The sequence below is a fragment of the Aedes albopictus genome, chromosome 3, assembly GCF_035046485.1.
Source record: "Aedes albopictus strain Foshan chromosome 3, AalbF5, whole genome shotgun sequence".
Lineage (NCBI taxonomy): Eukaryota > Metazoa > Arthropoda > Insecta > Diptera > Culicidae > Aedes > Aedes albopictus.
Window position 1 is genome coordinate 50,206,593 of NC_085138.1, and position 16,420 is coordinate 50,223,012.

The 16,420-nt window shown below is 38.8% G+C and overlaps 2 protein-coding genes across 4 annotated transcripts in view; both read left to right on the forward strand.

Moving 5' to 3' along the window:
- Positions 1 to 617: 617 nt before the first annotated feature.
- Positions 618 to 16,420, forward strand: part of LOC109398743 (uncharacterized) — a 175,869-nt gene continuing 160,066 nt past the window's right edge. For 2 of the 3 annotated variants that reach the window (XM_062859132.1, XM_029870501.2), the window contains exon 1: positions 619 to 2,098. The gene's annotated coding sequence lies outside the window, so the exon portion shown is untranslated. Of the gene's footprint in view, positions 2,099 to 16,420 lie in introns of all 3 variants that reach the window. The other variant, XM_062859131.1, reaches the window with a different exon arrangement.
- Positions 7,648 to 9,270, forward strand: LOC109398744 (uncharacterized). The gene is made up of 2 exons (XM_019671132.3): positions 7,648 to 8,852; positions 8,911 to 9,270. Exons 1-2 carry the CDS (start codon positions 8,180 to 8,182, stop codon positions 9,138 to 9,140), a joined length of 903 nt encoding a protein of 300 aa, XP_019526677.2. The 5' UTR covers positions 7,648 to 8,179; the 3' UTR covers positions 9,141 to 9,270.

Below are 16,420 nucleotides of genomic sequence, written 5' to 3' on the forward strand. Positions count from 1 at the left end.
GCATTGGTCAATTCCTTATTTCACAGTTCATGCATGAACATGGGAAAAACTGGAGAGAAGACATATGAATTGCTCTTCTAGGCGTATAGTTCTCTTTTCTCAGTAAGGCGGGGCACAGAGCCGTACGCACGCTTAAATGTATGATTTTCATTCTCTTGAAGCTTATGAAATTCGTGTAAATAGGATGAAGTTTGGAACATATAATATTTAAATTTCCTCAACCATCATCCAAATAATCTAACAAAAACTTGGTTTTATAAAGTTATTTCAACAAGCATACCATGTGCATCAGGTTCAAGCATAGTAGATAGTGGAAATAAATATAAATACTCAATAATTCGCGAGGGTTGTGCATGTACTAGCTTACCGTGTCCGCATTCCAAGAGAGGAGTTCTATTTTTCTTCAATCGAGAGTCTCGCTCTATGATGACTGAATGTCCGAGCATTCATTCATTGCATGCAATTATTGCAAGCACTGGATACATCTCAGGCACTGAGCCAAGCATCAAGTGATAGATATGGAGAATTTGTTACAATGAATGAAGCGAGAGAGAGCTTCATTCGGTTCGGCTGAGCCGAAGAGGGGGCCCTCTCGAGTTGTTCCGCATGCACACCGACTCAGTTCGCAGATCGGTGGTGGCGCTCTAAATGCTTTCAAAGTCCCGCAAACGGCAAACCCGTTTGAACTGTCTACGCGAACGGTTGTGTTTTGCGTTTGATTGTGAAGCGCGCGAAGCTGTCGCGGCGAACTTGGTGTGTTATTATATTTCGCGAAGTTCCCGTTGCCGTGGTGACTGCACGGTGAAAAACATTTTGTCCAGTCGAGGGAACAGACTGTCGTTCATGGTGTAGTGTCTGTATCTGTGGTGGCACTTGAACTGTTGTTGTGAACTCATATAGCTTTACAGCTGTGCGACTCGCGTGTTGACGACAACTGGTGTGTGCGTTTTAGTTCAAGCAAACGAGACTGGAGGATTGCGAAGAATATAAACAGATATTAACCAGGTAGATCTGGCTCAGCCGCAGATGTATGATGGCCAAGTTACCTGCATGTTTGCGTGTACGGCAGATAAGCTGAAAAGGTTGAATCTACACGGTGTAGGTGCTTGCGTACGCGTGTGATGTTTTGACGAAATGTTGTGAAGTTCGTAGTTTATAGGGCGTATGGAAATTGTGCAACTGTGGCCCAAGGATAGTCTGTGGACGAGGATATCCTTATACGAAGTGACCAGAGTATTCCACAAGTAACCTTGTTTTTGGGATCGAAGTCCCCTACCACACTACACAAATCACGCAGAGTGCTGTGATGAGGAAGTGAAACTTGCTGACCTAGTGTTTACGCAGTGTGCCGTCGTGATTGACCTGTGATCAAGTACAGGACACCTTGTGATCGCTTCGAACAAGCGACGAACCTGAGCTCCGTTATCAGCTCGATCTCCAAAAATATTTTAGTGCTGACAAACATACTGACAAGGGAGCATTGCGCTACCAGGGGAAGTTCTGTGAGAAGTTAATGACTGGCGGATGTCGATTGTTGACGCTTCGTAGTGTGTACACCTAAAAAAAATATTGACGAACCAAATTGGGAGTTGAAATGCAAAACAGTGTGTGACCAAAATTGAAAATATTTCTGCGATTAATCATTACAACAGACCAGTGTCGTAGTCTACGTTGTCGCTTGTGTCGTGTGTACCAGTGATTCAGACCTAACACTAGTAGGTACATAACTCATAAATTTGTGTCGGTTTGATGCAGTGAAGGAATTTTGAAATCCATCGTCGTCAACGTCGTCGAGGGAACGAACGAAGCAAAAATTGACAGAAGAGAAGCCCAAAAGTGAAGGCACTTGATTATATAGTGGCACTGGTAGCAAATACATTCACATAATACATTCAACGTTCAAAAAGTGCTGCCTTTCTGGGTGAGGTTTTTCGTGCCCATCTTCATCTTCATCGAACATCAAGAGTGGAATAACTAGGAGAAGGCAGTGTGTGTTATTTTCGGCAGACCTAGACTTTGTGTTGTTGTTTTGCGAGGAGTTTTCTTGCTGGCCTGCTACTAAAGGAGAACTTTTGGCTGAACTTTACGCTATTTTAAGGTGAGTACGCGGAAATGGAGATTGGTTGCGGTTTCTCTTTTTTGTGTGGTGGGAGCCGAATTGGAACCGTTCAAGAGTTTAGCTTTTTTTTCTGGGATGCCTCCCTGTATGGACTTTGAGAGGGAGTTGTTCTGTTATAACATCAATTATAGTGTGCCTTATTTGCTTGGCTGAACGATGTGAACCCAATTGGATGGAATATGCATTTGTACAACGTGATTGACGGCGGCAAACAAAGATTGCTGCACAAAGAGCTCTTTAACTGGTATGAAGTGTATGTGAAATACACGTGTTAAAATTGAGCACGTCTCTTTTATTTACATTGTTATTATATTCTGCGATTTTGAAAAATACTTTGAATAGTATAGGGTGTTTTATAAACATTTATTTTCAAAACGAGTTATTCCAAACAAGCAATATTTGTTTGAATGTTTTCAACACTCGGATACACAAACATTCTGAAATTAAACGCTAGAGTACTGTCCACCTATTGCAGCATTTAGTTTAATTTATTGTGCAGCCTAGATAACACTGTAGTTTAACATTTTTCAATCTGGGAAACTTTTAATGATTGCAGTATTTTTTTTTAACTTTCGGCATTATTTTAACTTATACATTAAGTTTAGAATTAACTTTTTTATTAGGTACCGATAGTATTGATTTGAACTACAGAGTAGTGTTGTTCCTCCTGATGACGAGATTCGTGCTTTCGGTACATATTTGCAAGGTAGCCATTGTGACGGTAAAGTTTGGATTTACCCATAAATGTTCTTAAAAAATCCTTTATAGTTTCCAATACTGCTGAGCTATTTCCCAAAGTTTTGTTTTTCATCACAGTAGAACACACTCAGCCAAATAACCTTAAGATTTTCATAAGGTCCAACTTATGAAACGGCCTTAAGGACAGACTTGTTAGAAACCCAAAATGGCCGCCACAATGGCTGACTTTGGCACCTACTCACGATTTCGAGGGCATAAATCTCTTCGTAAACAGAACCAGCGCACCTGATCTTCTTATTTTAAGCTTGTTACGAGTGAGCAAGAACAGAATAATGTAATGCACTGTTGTGTGAAGTTTGCTTCTTGATATTTGTGCGTTTGAAGTTCTGATGCACTGTTGATGCGGGATTTCAAGACGTTTGTCCTTAAATAATTCATATTGATACGGATGAATTTCATTAGGTCGCTCTATGACGTAGAATCGTCTCAGAGCTAGGCTTTTATTCATGTTTAGCAACATAGCCGTTCGGTCGGTCGGTAGCCGTGTGTATAACACACTGGCTCAGTGATCCCGACGTTCATAGATCAAATCCAGTCTGCATCATTTTAAGATTTTTTTATTCTTTTCATAAATCTATCTCATGAAATTTGTCATAGCAAGCACGATCAATTTTCATAAGGTGTACTTATGGCATCCATAAGTTTTACTTATAGCAAAAAAAAACATAAGGTATTTTGATGAATTTCGTTAGTTTTTTCGCTGAGTGTAGTATTTTTTAAGTTTTACGCTTTTCATACAAGTATGGGCCACCCTAATGTCGATGCAGTAGGTCCAATAACCTATTTGCACAGACAAACATATGTAACACTTGCGAAATTTCCATCGACCACGCTTTTAACGATCATTTTAAATTTTCATAGTTGTTGCTTTCACAACCAGAAGCGCGCGCATCGTTTTTCTATGCGTTTGACGTTTCACACTAGCGCCTTCTGTTGACGATATTGCACAACACAGTGATTCGTGCAACTTTTCCACCAGATGATGGTAGTGTGTACTGGGCGATAGATTTCCATGAAAATCGTTCAAGGTGTTACGTCTGTTCGTCTGTGCTATTTGTATGACTCATTCAGAGTTCACAGACACGCTTGTAACATAGTGGTTTCGCAGCGCGGTGTCACGAATACTAATGCAAATCTACTGGTTGAAAATATGCCCATTTGATTTTGCTGGGAACAGCTGATCTTTGTTTACTATTTTCAACCAGTAACTCAGGTGGTGTTCGTGTAATGCAGCGTGTACGTATACGCAACACCACTAAAAGCAGAAACCACTATGGGAAATGATGGCATCGATCATTTATTCAAACCTTGTCCTCAGGGCGATAAATGAAGCTGATTGAATATATATCGTTTCTGTAGACCTCTCCCAAGATTCTTGTTGATAATATGAAAGTTGTGATTAAGTTATAGATCTGATATCTAAATGCAAAAATAGACCCATATTTTTTTATTTATTTTATCATTAGGTTGACAAAAAGTTAGAATGGTCTAAAATTGATCACGGAAACAAATTTCGTTCGTTTGAAACAAAAATATTCATGTTTATTCGGTATCCTGATAAAATATTTAAAACTAAAATATTAATTTTTAAAACTAAGTCAATAACATATTGATTTCTACAATATCCATTGAAGAGCCCCCCGTTCCGCCGTCGAGAACATAAACAAAACTCTCAAGTTCCAGCTGCAGCACCAAACAAGATTTCCTCTTGCAAAAAAAAGTAAAGTTTCACCAAAAGTTTCCACGAAATCCCATTGATTTCGGGAGCGTATGTTATCTACATGATGTTGGCATTGAAAGTGCCACGCGGGAAGTGGGTTTTCCTAGAGAAGGAAATGACTTTGAAAATTAAATTGGAAAACAAATATTTCCGTAGGGCCGACCTGCCACAAAAAAAACAAAAATTTTTACATTTGTTTCTAACATAACCTGTCAGAAGATGCATGTTTGTTTCAAAAATGGATTGAATTTGCTTCAAATGTGACGTTCGATTTGCCCCAAACAGTTTTATTTTTGTTGCCAGAACAAATTGACAATTTATTTGAGTTTACCTGATATATTTTTGATTTTACCATGCTTTTTTCTGCGTGAAGAAGTTTAGGATATTTTTTGTGAAAACTTCTGCGAGATTTTTGACGAAATTCAGGCAAATAGAAACAACTCTCGGAGAATTTTTATACAAAAATCTCGAAAATTATGGCAAACCGATAAGGATGTTTTGTTTATTTCCTGAGGCTGAAATTATTGAGGAATCCTTATGGAATTTTTTGGGGAAATGTTCACCAAAAATCCAGGGAAAATATAAGAACAAGTGTTATTTTTTATGAAAAAGCATGTATATTATTGTATTTTTGACTAATTGGATAAAAACAGAATTCCTTTAAAATTCTACCAACATTCATTTCGAATTTTATGGGTTGTTGCTAATAGTTCCTGCAGAGATTCGGATAACATTTTTACACTTCTTAAATATATTTTAAATAAACTGTAGTTCCACCAAGAAGTCAGGTAGAAATTTTTACACGGAGTTTAGAAATTCTTCTAAAACTTTGTCGTAGACTTTCAGAACTTTATCTGCATATTCTGCAAATATTGGAATACTTTATCAAGAATACTTTATCAGAAAATACGATATTTTTTAGCTAGAACCTGAACTGGAAAATCCATCTGGTATAATGTAATTTTTGGAATTTGACCAAAACAGTATTTAAAACTTCTCGAAGCATATCTAGCAATCTGACACAGCCATTTAAAAATTCGTCCGTTTCATATCCACTGCCAGCTTTCGACAAGTTTCTCTGGCGTTTCGCCCAAATATTTCATCTATACAATTCAGAGATTTTTAACGAATTTCTTTTAATAAAAACTGCAATAAAGTTTTGCTTGAATAATCTGAAATTAGTAATTAAGTTCACTAAAATTTCCTCTAACTTTCTTTCTTATAAATATGTTTTGAACAGCAATAAAAAAACATCCAGTAAAAAACTGAAAAAGTTATGAAATGCATATGAAAAAATAAACCAATTTTATGATTTTTATTAAAATAATATCAGTCGCTAAAACATTGTTTGTTATGAACAGTCTATATAAACAATAATGGGATGGTGTTGTATGTCATGAATTGGCTCGGGAACGAGCCACTAGATTCACATTTTTTCCCACTATTGCATTTTTGCAGGGCTCCGGCGTGTTCGTGCAAAAAAAAATATGACAATCGACCGGGAATGCAATAAAAATGGGAAAGTTTTAAATTCTCCGATCTGCAAAACGCAGTAGGTATGCAGTACAACGTTTACCGGGACAGATAGTTTTAAATAAAGTCAAATGTTTTTCAAAAGTTTTTTTTTTGTTGTGGCTGTTCAAAGTTTAATTTTATTGGAATCATCGAATACAAAGATACAACAGCTCACAAATTACTTTGCATATATTTTTTTGTTGGGAAGAATTTACTTCGTTATATGTGCTAATTTCAGTCACATCAGACGAAAAATAGCCAATCTTTACAAATACTGCAACTCACTTTTGCCAATGTCTCATTAGATTAAAGCAAAAAGATGTAGACTATCAATAAACCAGCCTCTATAGCATTGAAAATCGAATACTTTCACCAAATTTAACGTTTAAATTTCACTCCAATTACGAGGTGACATTTTCCCTCGTTTTGTGTATAACGAAGGAAACCACACCAAAGTAGCAGCTAGTCGAATTGTTTTTCATCGCCGAACTGATATTCAAGTCACAGCCCACGAAAGCTCTGTGGCATGTTAGAGTTGAATTTTTACTGCTGCACAATGCAGAAAAAATGTTCAATCAATCAAATAAATCACTTTTTTTCCATCGGTAAAATGTATAATGTATATATACATGTAAATGTATATATACATGTAATACATGTAATGTATACATGTATATATACACATATATGTATAATGTATATGTGTATAATGTATACCGATAATAATATTATCGGTATTATCGGCAGGTTTGTTTTCTTCGTCAAGGGGAATTTTTGTGGGCCGAATTGCCTGAAATTTGGGCATACAGCTCAGCTTGGTTGGGAAGAATTTGAGGCAATCTCTGAGACCTACAGGATTCAAAAAACCCCCATGACGAATAGAACAAAACTGCTGAAAATACGTAAGTTCCCCTATATAGATTAAGGTAAACTTTAAAGCTAGATTCAGAAAGAAAGTACCCATTAAAAACAACACCAAGAATTTAGTTACTCCAAGAATTGCTACAATGTCTCCATAAAGAATATTCTTGAAGATTTCTATATTGTTTTTAGTAATTCTAAGCATATCTTTTCGATTAGAATACCCTGATTGACCTTAGAACTTCCTGAGAATTTTAGGATTTTTCTAGGTGAAATAAAATTTCCTGATATTTCCAACTTGTCCAGATAGTAGACACACTATTGGTGTTTATGATGTTCTAGGACATCGATAAAGTCTCTTGCAATAACTTTGCTGAAGACGGAGCTCTCTTTTATCATGGTGATGATTGTACCAGATAACAATGCCAATATAATGAATACCCGGCCTTGCTTTCCGTATGTTTGTCATCGGTATATTAAACAGGATCGTTCAGTTTTTTACGGTTATGAGATTTGTAGGATAGTAGTTTCCTTTTTAGATAATTGAAAACATTTCGAGACCAAAGAACTAGATCGAAAATCCAAAAGCCAAAAAATATAGTGGGTTTTTGAAATAGACTTCCATAAAGTTTATTTTGGGTGGTATTGATTTATCTGAATTTCTTCCATTGACTCACGGCAGAAACTCCATCATAAATGATATTATGTATGTCGAAAATTCATGCTTTTTGGTAGTCTTTGGAGTACTAATATTCAAAACCCACTTAGGCTATCATCGTTGTTTTCCTGTTTATCGAGACAAACTGCAATTTGCGAGCCATCAGCACACACCAAGAGAACGAACCCTGGCCGACGGGATTTAAGTGTCCACATCCTCAATTGTACGGACCTATTCTTAGTTGCCCTAGATTGGTCGTCCCGTCTCGTGCTTGCAATTGAGCACCCGCAGCAGAGGCATTGTCTTTGTGAATGATCTTACTACACTACTGTGTAGTAATTTCGCACCCACCGGGTCTCACTCGTCGTTTGGCGCAAAATCTCAGACCAGTAGGAAACGTTCCATCCAGCTAGCGATCGCAATTGGTACAAATTGTTTCAAATCGTAATCCGGGGGCGAAGATGCCCGGGATTTCGCAATTCTATAAAAGCTAGTCCCGTTATGCGCGGTGCGCTCAGTTTTGCTACCGTAGTCATAGTTAGCCAACATGCTTGGCGGACGTTGTCGGATGTCGCGTTTCACGGTTCTGCTACTTAATACGATTCTGGCCAGTTGCGGTGGACTATGGCTGCGGATGGTCGACGGTCAGTCCGTGTGTGGAATTCGGCAGACGAAGAACGAATCCGTGGTGGACGGAGAGCAAATCGGACCGGGCGAGTGGCCTTGGCACGTGGGAGTGTACTGGTGGAAGGGTTCGAAGCTAAACCCGCCGGACAGGGTTTGCGAGGGAGCACTGGTGGACCGAGAAGGATGGATTCTGACGGCGTCCAATTGCTTGAAGAGTAGTGAGGGAGATTTGCTGGATATGAAGGGAATGATCGTGCACGTGGGGCTTGTAGCGTTGCAGCAGAACACAGAGAAATCCCGAAGATTTCACGTGGAGAATGTAGTGCTGAATGCCGAGTTGGATTTGGCTTTGATTCGGCTGAAAGTGTACGACGAGTGGGAAGGCATGCCGATTTGTATGACTGACGGAGTGGAAGACTTTGAAAAGATCTATGGACGGTCGGTTTACGTGCTGCAGCAAAGCCATCGACATCGGTTAGGTGGATTCGAGATCGTTAAACTTCAGCTGGAGAGAGAAGTCGTGTGCTATGGGCCAAACTTGGCAGTCAAGGCAAGATCCGTCAGTGACAGTAATATCAAACTCAAAACCAAAGGTAGGGTCCGTTCAGAAATTGTCAGCAGATGAGGAATTTGAGTTTGTTCTATTTATAGATACTAAATACCATTCGACGGCGCGCGGAACTCCTCTCTACGTCAAAAGTCCTGGAGGATGGACGCTACTGGGGATATCCAACAAAATTCAGACCGCCATCCCTGGAACACTATGTCAACCAGGAGACTACGAATCGTTCCTGAATGTTAACTTGGCTCCGGTCAGTGTATGGTTCTCTAACGAGCGAGAAAACGACGGAATCGAAAGCGTCGAAACATCTACCGAGTAGAGTTCAACTACCTTTGTACGAGTAATCGCCGAAGTCATTCTCATCAATAAAAAACAGCACAACCATCTCTTAACATTCCTTTACCATAGACACCAATAAATTAAAATGAATAGGAGAAAAATCACCATCACCTCTGATAGCACTTTTTCTTCCACGAGAAAAGAATGAATCACAACGGCGTCAAGGAAATTGGCACCGCTTCCACCAAGTGTCTGGTCGTCCGGAAATGCAAATTTCGCTGTTTTTCTGCATCTTCTCTTTGTGTCCACCTCAACGGCGCGGTGCATCTGGTGGTGCGCGAGTTGATCAACTATGTAACGGAGCTTTTTGATTGACTGTTGTTGGAACCTGAAACGTTGGAACCAACAACGGTCGCATGTACTTCTAGCCACCCTACTAGAGACAACAGAGAAGAATACTGGTTTTGTTTACCCCGTACAGCGCTGTTGTTTCTCAATTGGAAGGAATGTTTGCTTTCGGGAAATGGATGGGTGAGTCAATTATACGGTGCACTAACGAGTTGGCCAATGAGCGACGGGGCGAACGAACGCTGTGAATGGAAGCGACAGTACAACAACGACGACGACGATGACGATTAGACAAGCAGCTTTTGAATTTTATCAGTCGAGACGAGAATACATACCTCGAGTGCAAACATGCGTGCATTTCCGGGCTGAGCGGGAGGAATTAGGCAGTGATAGACGTTCGCTAGCTTAATTGAGTGACATAAGATAGGTAATTGGGTGAGGTGGATAAATTCTTGGTTAGACTGTTATGGTTCCACTTGATGGATTTCTTGGAATGGTTGAAAAGTGAAAACACTTAATTTAAATATGTAATCTAATTTAGTTACGATTATTTTCGACAGTTTGGATAAGGTTTGCCTTCGTACAAATGTGAGCAATCCTACACGGAGAATCCAAACTAATATTTGGATCGATTCTACTCAAAATTGAGTATATCAAATAAACTCGTTACCCAAAATTAGGTTGTTTTCCCTCTCTGGCTCACTGATGTTGTCAAATACAAACAGAGATGCATCTACCCAGAGGGCGTCCTTGACCCCAATAAGCCAATTTTGGGTAAAGGTCGGTTTACTCAAAATTGAGTTGAAAGAGGGGGGTCTTAGCTTGAATTTATCTACTCGAGTTTAATCGATTTACTCAAATTTTGGCTTATTGGGCCGAACTATGGAATTGCGTCAAAAGAACTCAATTTTGGGTAGTTTGGCGGTTCCGTGTAAGACATTGTGAAATAAACCTGTGTCTTGAAAGCTATTTTGCCGAATGGAATAGAAACTATAGAACTTTAGCATTTTGGGGTGGAATTTATATTGAAATTTGTATTTATTTCCCGAATCATTTTCGCATATATGCATAAAAAAAATAAAAAAAATCTTTACAAAATACATGAAACTATCACTTATCAGATTTGAAGATCATTTCTGAAAATATTTCAGTGCAAACGTCTTAAGGCTCTATGCTCGTGTTCATATACTATATGCTCACTTATATTGATTGTGAGAATAGTTTTTTAACTTCGGGCTTGAAGAACTACACGAATTAAATCACTTCTAGGCGAGATGGATTTACATACACTGTGGTGCATAATTGATCGGACAAACGCCGATTTTCATACAAAATGGCCAAGTTTAAGATGCTGTAACTATGGTTTGCTTTGTTGGATTGAGCTCAATTTTTGACACGGAACTACAAATATGCTGAATTTTGTGTATACAAAGTATAAAATGTTTTCGTTCACAGGTCTGGGCGTGGCAAGGCGTTGAAAATATTGCAAAAGTGATCGGACAGCGGTACCCCTTTGATTTACACGCGTGCCGCTGTCCGATCACTTTGCAATTTTTTCAACGCCTTGCCACGCCCAGACCTGTGAACGAAAACATGTTATACTTTATATACACCAAATTCAGCATATTTGTAGTTCCGTGTCCAAAATGGAGCTCAATCCATCAAAGCAAACCGTAGTTACAGCATCTCAAACTTCGCCATTTTGTACGAAAATCGGCGTTTGTCCGATCAATTATGCACCACAGTGTAAGTCTTAGCCGTGTCGAAAGACAAACAGCAAAGAAAAAAAAAACACTTAAAAAACGCAATGCACTAACCCTTCTAGTGTCTGTCACCTGCCCTGTTTCCCTTCCTTGGCTTGAAGTCCCTGTAGGCACACCCTTCCCAGCTATTCGGGACGCCTGGCTGGTGTCCGGCTTGGCAGTAGTAGTGCTCTTCACACTCGGGTTTAGCAACCTCCTGGCCTTGCAAACGCATCCAGGGATGGCATTCACCATTTGCAAAGAGTTACATTCACTTGCTACTATCTCAGTTCATAAGCATGCTATCAAAAAACAATGTAAGGATGACTTTTACCTTGTAGTTTTATCTGAAAGTTTGCCGAATATCATAAGGGTCGCACACGCATGCTTAACTCGTGAGCGAGCTGTGAAAGCAACTCTCCACGCCGTGATTGTAATTTACATTCACGGCGTGGAGAGTTGCTTTCACAGCTCGCTCACGAGTTAAGCATGCGTGTGCGACCCTTATGATATTCGGCAAACTTTCAGATAAAACTACAAGGTAAAAGTCATCCATACATTGTTTTTTGATAGCATGCTTATGAACTGAGATAGTAGCAAGTGAATGTAACTCTTTGCAAATGGTGAATGCCATCCCTGAACGCATCCTGATACCTCCTCTCCAGAGGACTGCCTTGTCGTAATCAATCGCGTCTGGCATACCTTTCGGGATATCCGCGAGTGCGAAGGCCTCAGTTTGGGTAGACTTCGGAAAGATCTTACCAAGTTTCATATCGTCGGACGATCACACTCATTGGTGGACGCAATAGAGTTAATAAACTATAGAGGACGAATGTCGCTGCTGTTCCCTTTGTTCTCGTTCGCAAACATGTCGGGTACCTATCTGTCAAACTGCATACTTTTTCGCTTTGACACTTATAGCCCGGCCTATCTCCGCCAGCAAGAGATGTTTCGGCAGCGACGTCAGCGACATTCTTCCTCTATAGTTTATTACCTCTATTGTGGACGCGATTGATTAGCTACGATACTCACCCCATATAGGAGTGATGCATGCACAGTAAGCAACAACACAATACTGAATACTGCACTAGATGAATAATGCGTAGTAAAATTATGCTTTATGAAATTATTTTTGAAAAATATTTGTTTTTATGTCCATATTAAACCATCATATGATATGAGCACCCCATTTTTCAAAAAGTGGTGATTCCGCTTAATCTAATATGCATCGGTGGCAATCTTATATTTATCAGAAATCAGAATAAATCAGATGATCCAGGCCAGATCTAAAGGCCTTAAACACAGATATCCCTGATATACGCTCTGGAAAATTTTCTCCCATGGCTTGTATTGCATGCATGTATGTATGGGTAAATTCTGATATTTGTGCACCTCTATAGATACCAAATTTGAATCATATATCTCAACTTCAGAATAGTTTGGATAATCCAGGATGTCTCTAAGATGCATGTACAAGTATCATATGATTCAACCGATCTTCAATAACTAACAAAACGCACTATACCGTCGTGCGGGGCTACTTTTGAAATGCGGGGCTTCTTTGGACACTTTTGAATATGGATTTTTTGAATTCAAAATATGGTTCAAATCTGTTTGATGTCTTAGGAACTATTATAAAGCAATAGTTTTCCCTTCATTTGGTTGAAATTATTTTTCAAACAGACCGTTTATTGCTTGTCAGGACGCGAAAAAACATCGAATAAACCAATATAATATACATAACGTATCAGAACATTTGGTCTGTAGGCATTGTTTCTACAGTTCATAAATTTCAAAGGGTTGATCAATTCATTCAAAATGTATCAACGTAGCATATACAATCGAATATTTGTATCGTTATACGTAATAAATGACCGTTTCGCCCAAATAAAGGATTGATGGTCCCTTTTTTCAGGCTATCTATATAACAATTTCACGCTGCTCATAATACCAAAGGTAGCACAGAACCATCTTAAAACGCATATTTTTATTGAAATTATGTATGATACAATATACTACAGTATTGGTACAATGTAGTTTTCCAAATAACCATGAAATTTGGAAATTCAGTTTTGTTATAGATAAAAATGTCCAAAGTAGCCCCCATCAGGTTCTATATGAGATGTGTCCGATTGGTGTATGAACAACTTTTTTGTTTATTGATGGATTTAGCTCAAATTTTGCATACATCCTACATACATACTCACAATTATTGTGTATAAAAAATACGGAAATTCATTCACTAGTCTGGGAGTTATAATGTCATAAAGTTGAAAAACCATGAAAAAGTGTATAAAGAAGCCCCGCACGACGGTACTAAGTTTGAATGGTCCCCGATGCATTGTTACGAGTGTATATAAAGGCCTTAACTCCAGAATGGTTTGGATAGCCTAAGAAATCGTCATTGATGTGGAGCCAATCTCGCATATTTCAATCACAGACAAACAGACGTAGCACTCTTCAAAATGACTCCGCACATGAATTTAACGATCAAATTAAATTTCATTTGATTTCCACGATGCTTCCACCAGAGGCGCTAGTGTTCGTTCGCTTTGACGTTTGTCAGTGCACACGTTGCTGAACGATGCAAACGGAAATTACTGGCGATTTGTGTAGTAGTGTGCGTGTTAGACAAACGTCGAATCGCAATCCATCATGGCTGACAGTGTCTCAAGCGATTCTACCAATAGGTGGCAGCTGAGAGAGAGGAGACAGCTCCCAAGTAACATTTTTAGTTTTGTTCGGCTCTATAAGAGATCTTCATGACCAAATTTATAAAACTTGCAATAAAACTTGCAATAAAACTTGCAATAAAACTTATGTATACATCAAAACCTCTTGATAACCTCTTTAAGAGCATCTTCCGGCTAAGTGGACCACTCTCGGAGAGATTTTGCAAACCACATCAAGAGTAGCAATAAAACTGTTTTAAAACCTAGTTGAAAAATTTTCCATTATCGAAAAGACGTTATGATGATTGTTGTTGTTTCTTTCCAACAAAAACTATGATAGCTCAAGATACAGAGAAGCTTCTTCGATGGCACGTAAAGTTCAGGAGGATACATCATTCGTAAGTAAAAAGCGATCATTTCAAAGTAATATTTTATTAGTTATTGTGTAGGTAGGCTTATGCCCATTAAGGACAAGGTATTTGGATTTGAATGATTGATTTATCTTTATTTGAGAGACTTTCAGCCCTTGGCTGGTTCGTCTCTCCAAGGTATTTGGAGTACATTGCTCAAAATTTCTAGAGCACCGTTTTTTAGAACCGTTGAACGGATTTGGATTAAAATGCATCACGCTGTTGACAACCACTGAACAGTTAGCGTGATGCATTTTTATCCAAATCCGTTCAACGGTTCTAAAAAACGGTGCTCTAGAAATTTTGAGCTATGTACTCCAAATACCTTGTCCTTAAATTTTACCGTGAATATTGGGGTTGCAGAAACATAAAATTAATGCGCTTCGAAAATGATGAATATTTTCATCTTGGAATGAAATAAATTAATTTGTTAATTTAGTAAAACTATCTCGAATTACAAGAAAACTCAGCTGATAGTTTATTTATATGAACATGTTATGGAAATGGCGGAAAACTATCAATTTATTGTTTATTTGAACAATATTAACTATTTTACATTCACGTCAGCTAATTCTCCACGTCAGCTCTGGCGACGACCATAATTAGCGAAAATAGAACGATAGCAAGTTTACTTTTATGGTGGCCGCAATAAACCTAGCAGTGTCGTAGTTTCTGCTTTTCCACCAACAGATGTCGTTACTAATCGAACGGATCGCCATCTGTTGAGAGTTTGAACAGTTTTATTGTAGTAATAATGAATACCAGAAGGTTTACAAATCGGAAAGTTTTGTTTACTCTTAAAATCTGGCTTTATGAATATCTTCAAGTATATTATAAAACATTTCATCAATGGTTTTCATAAAGGAAGTCATAAAACTGTGATTTTTAATTATTGCTGTAATAAAACCCTGATAAAAATCAAACAAAACCAATCAGCAAAGGAATTGTTATACTTGGACTGGCTTCGATTGCGTGCTACTTAATGTCAAGGAGGACCTGTCACAGAATGGGTGACAAAACGTCGAAAGACAAAACGTCGAATGCCAAAACGTCGAATGCCAAAACGTCGAAAGGACAAAACGTCGAAGAGACAAAACGTCGAAAGGACAAAACGTCGAAAAGTGTGTAAGTGCGCAGTTCAGTGTGGATTTTTTTTAGTTTTTGCACAGAGAACAGACATCCAGGATAGAACAAATTTCAATCGGAAAGTTGTGTAAGGATTTGAATCTTTACTTGAGTAAGGTTGCAAACCAATACACGATGACAACACTAACGCCACCAAACACCATATTGCCACAGTCAGTGGTGAATTGAAACATTTCAAGTGGTGAATTAAATTAATATGGGAAGTTAACCGATTGCAGCGCCACGCTATTGCCACTTGTGTTGCCGATTTCAAATGGCCGTTAAATTCCTTACACAGCTTCGGAATTGGACTTGGATGTCTGTTCTCTGTGGTTTTTGTGTGAATTTAAATCGATCCTGTTGGTATCCTGAGAGGGGTGGCGATACAGTAGATCCACCAAGATGCCAGGATGATGAACTGATTAACTGGGATCCACGAACATTGTCTCGTTATCTCGGGACACTGCCCGAGCACTGAAGGTCAGTGACTCATTTTGCACTCTATGATGCTTCAGACCAGAGTTGAAACCACCAGCTGAGTGAAGATTATTATGAGGGTACTTAGCATTGTTGTGTTAGTACCATATCCTGTGAATATCGGACGAATTGCAGCGAAGGACAGCTATTTTAGGCACAAATTTGATTCTGAATGAGAAAGGCATTCCCCTTACGTTGGAATAAAAAGTATCGGCAAGTCGTGCCGTAAACCAATCGCCCGATAATCCCCATCACCACCCTAAAAGTGCCAGAGATCCGGCCGACGATAGCTATAGGCCACCATCGCTGAAGGAAGTTGTGACGTGATGCTGAACAATTGGAGTAGGTGCCACTGACAGTGTGCCACTCGTTGTGTTGCATACGAACGCGTTTAATTTGCGTTGAAGTTCTAATACGGCACACTGCGATCAAACATATTTGAACATTTTTCAGTTTAAAATTTGGAACGCACAGAATGCCAACATGGTACCCTGGTACCTGGTATCGAACTTTTTATATTTTCTACCATGTTTTTGAAGTCAGCAT

What these genes read in the sequence shown, in the direction of transcription:
- LOC109398744 (XM_019671132.3), top strand. Translation starts at nt 8,180, where the DNA reads ATGCTTGGCGGACGTTGTCGGATGTCGCGTTTCACGGTTCTGCTACTT. An exon ending in TATCAAACTCAAAACCAAAG is followed by an intron (nt 8,853 to 8,910) that starts GTAGGGTCCGTT and finishes TTCTATTTATAG; the next exon opens with ATACTAAATACCATTCGACG.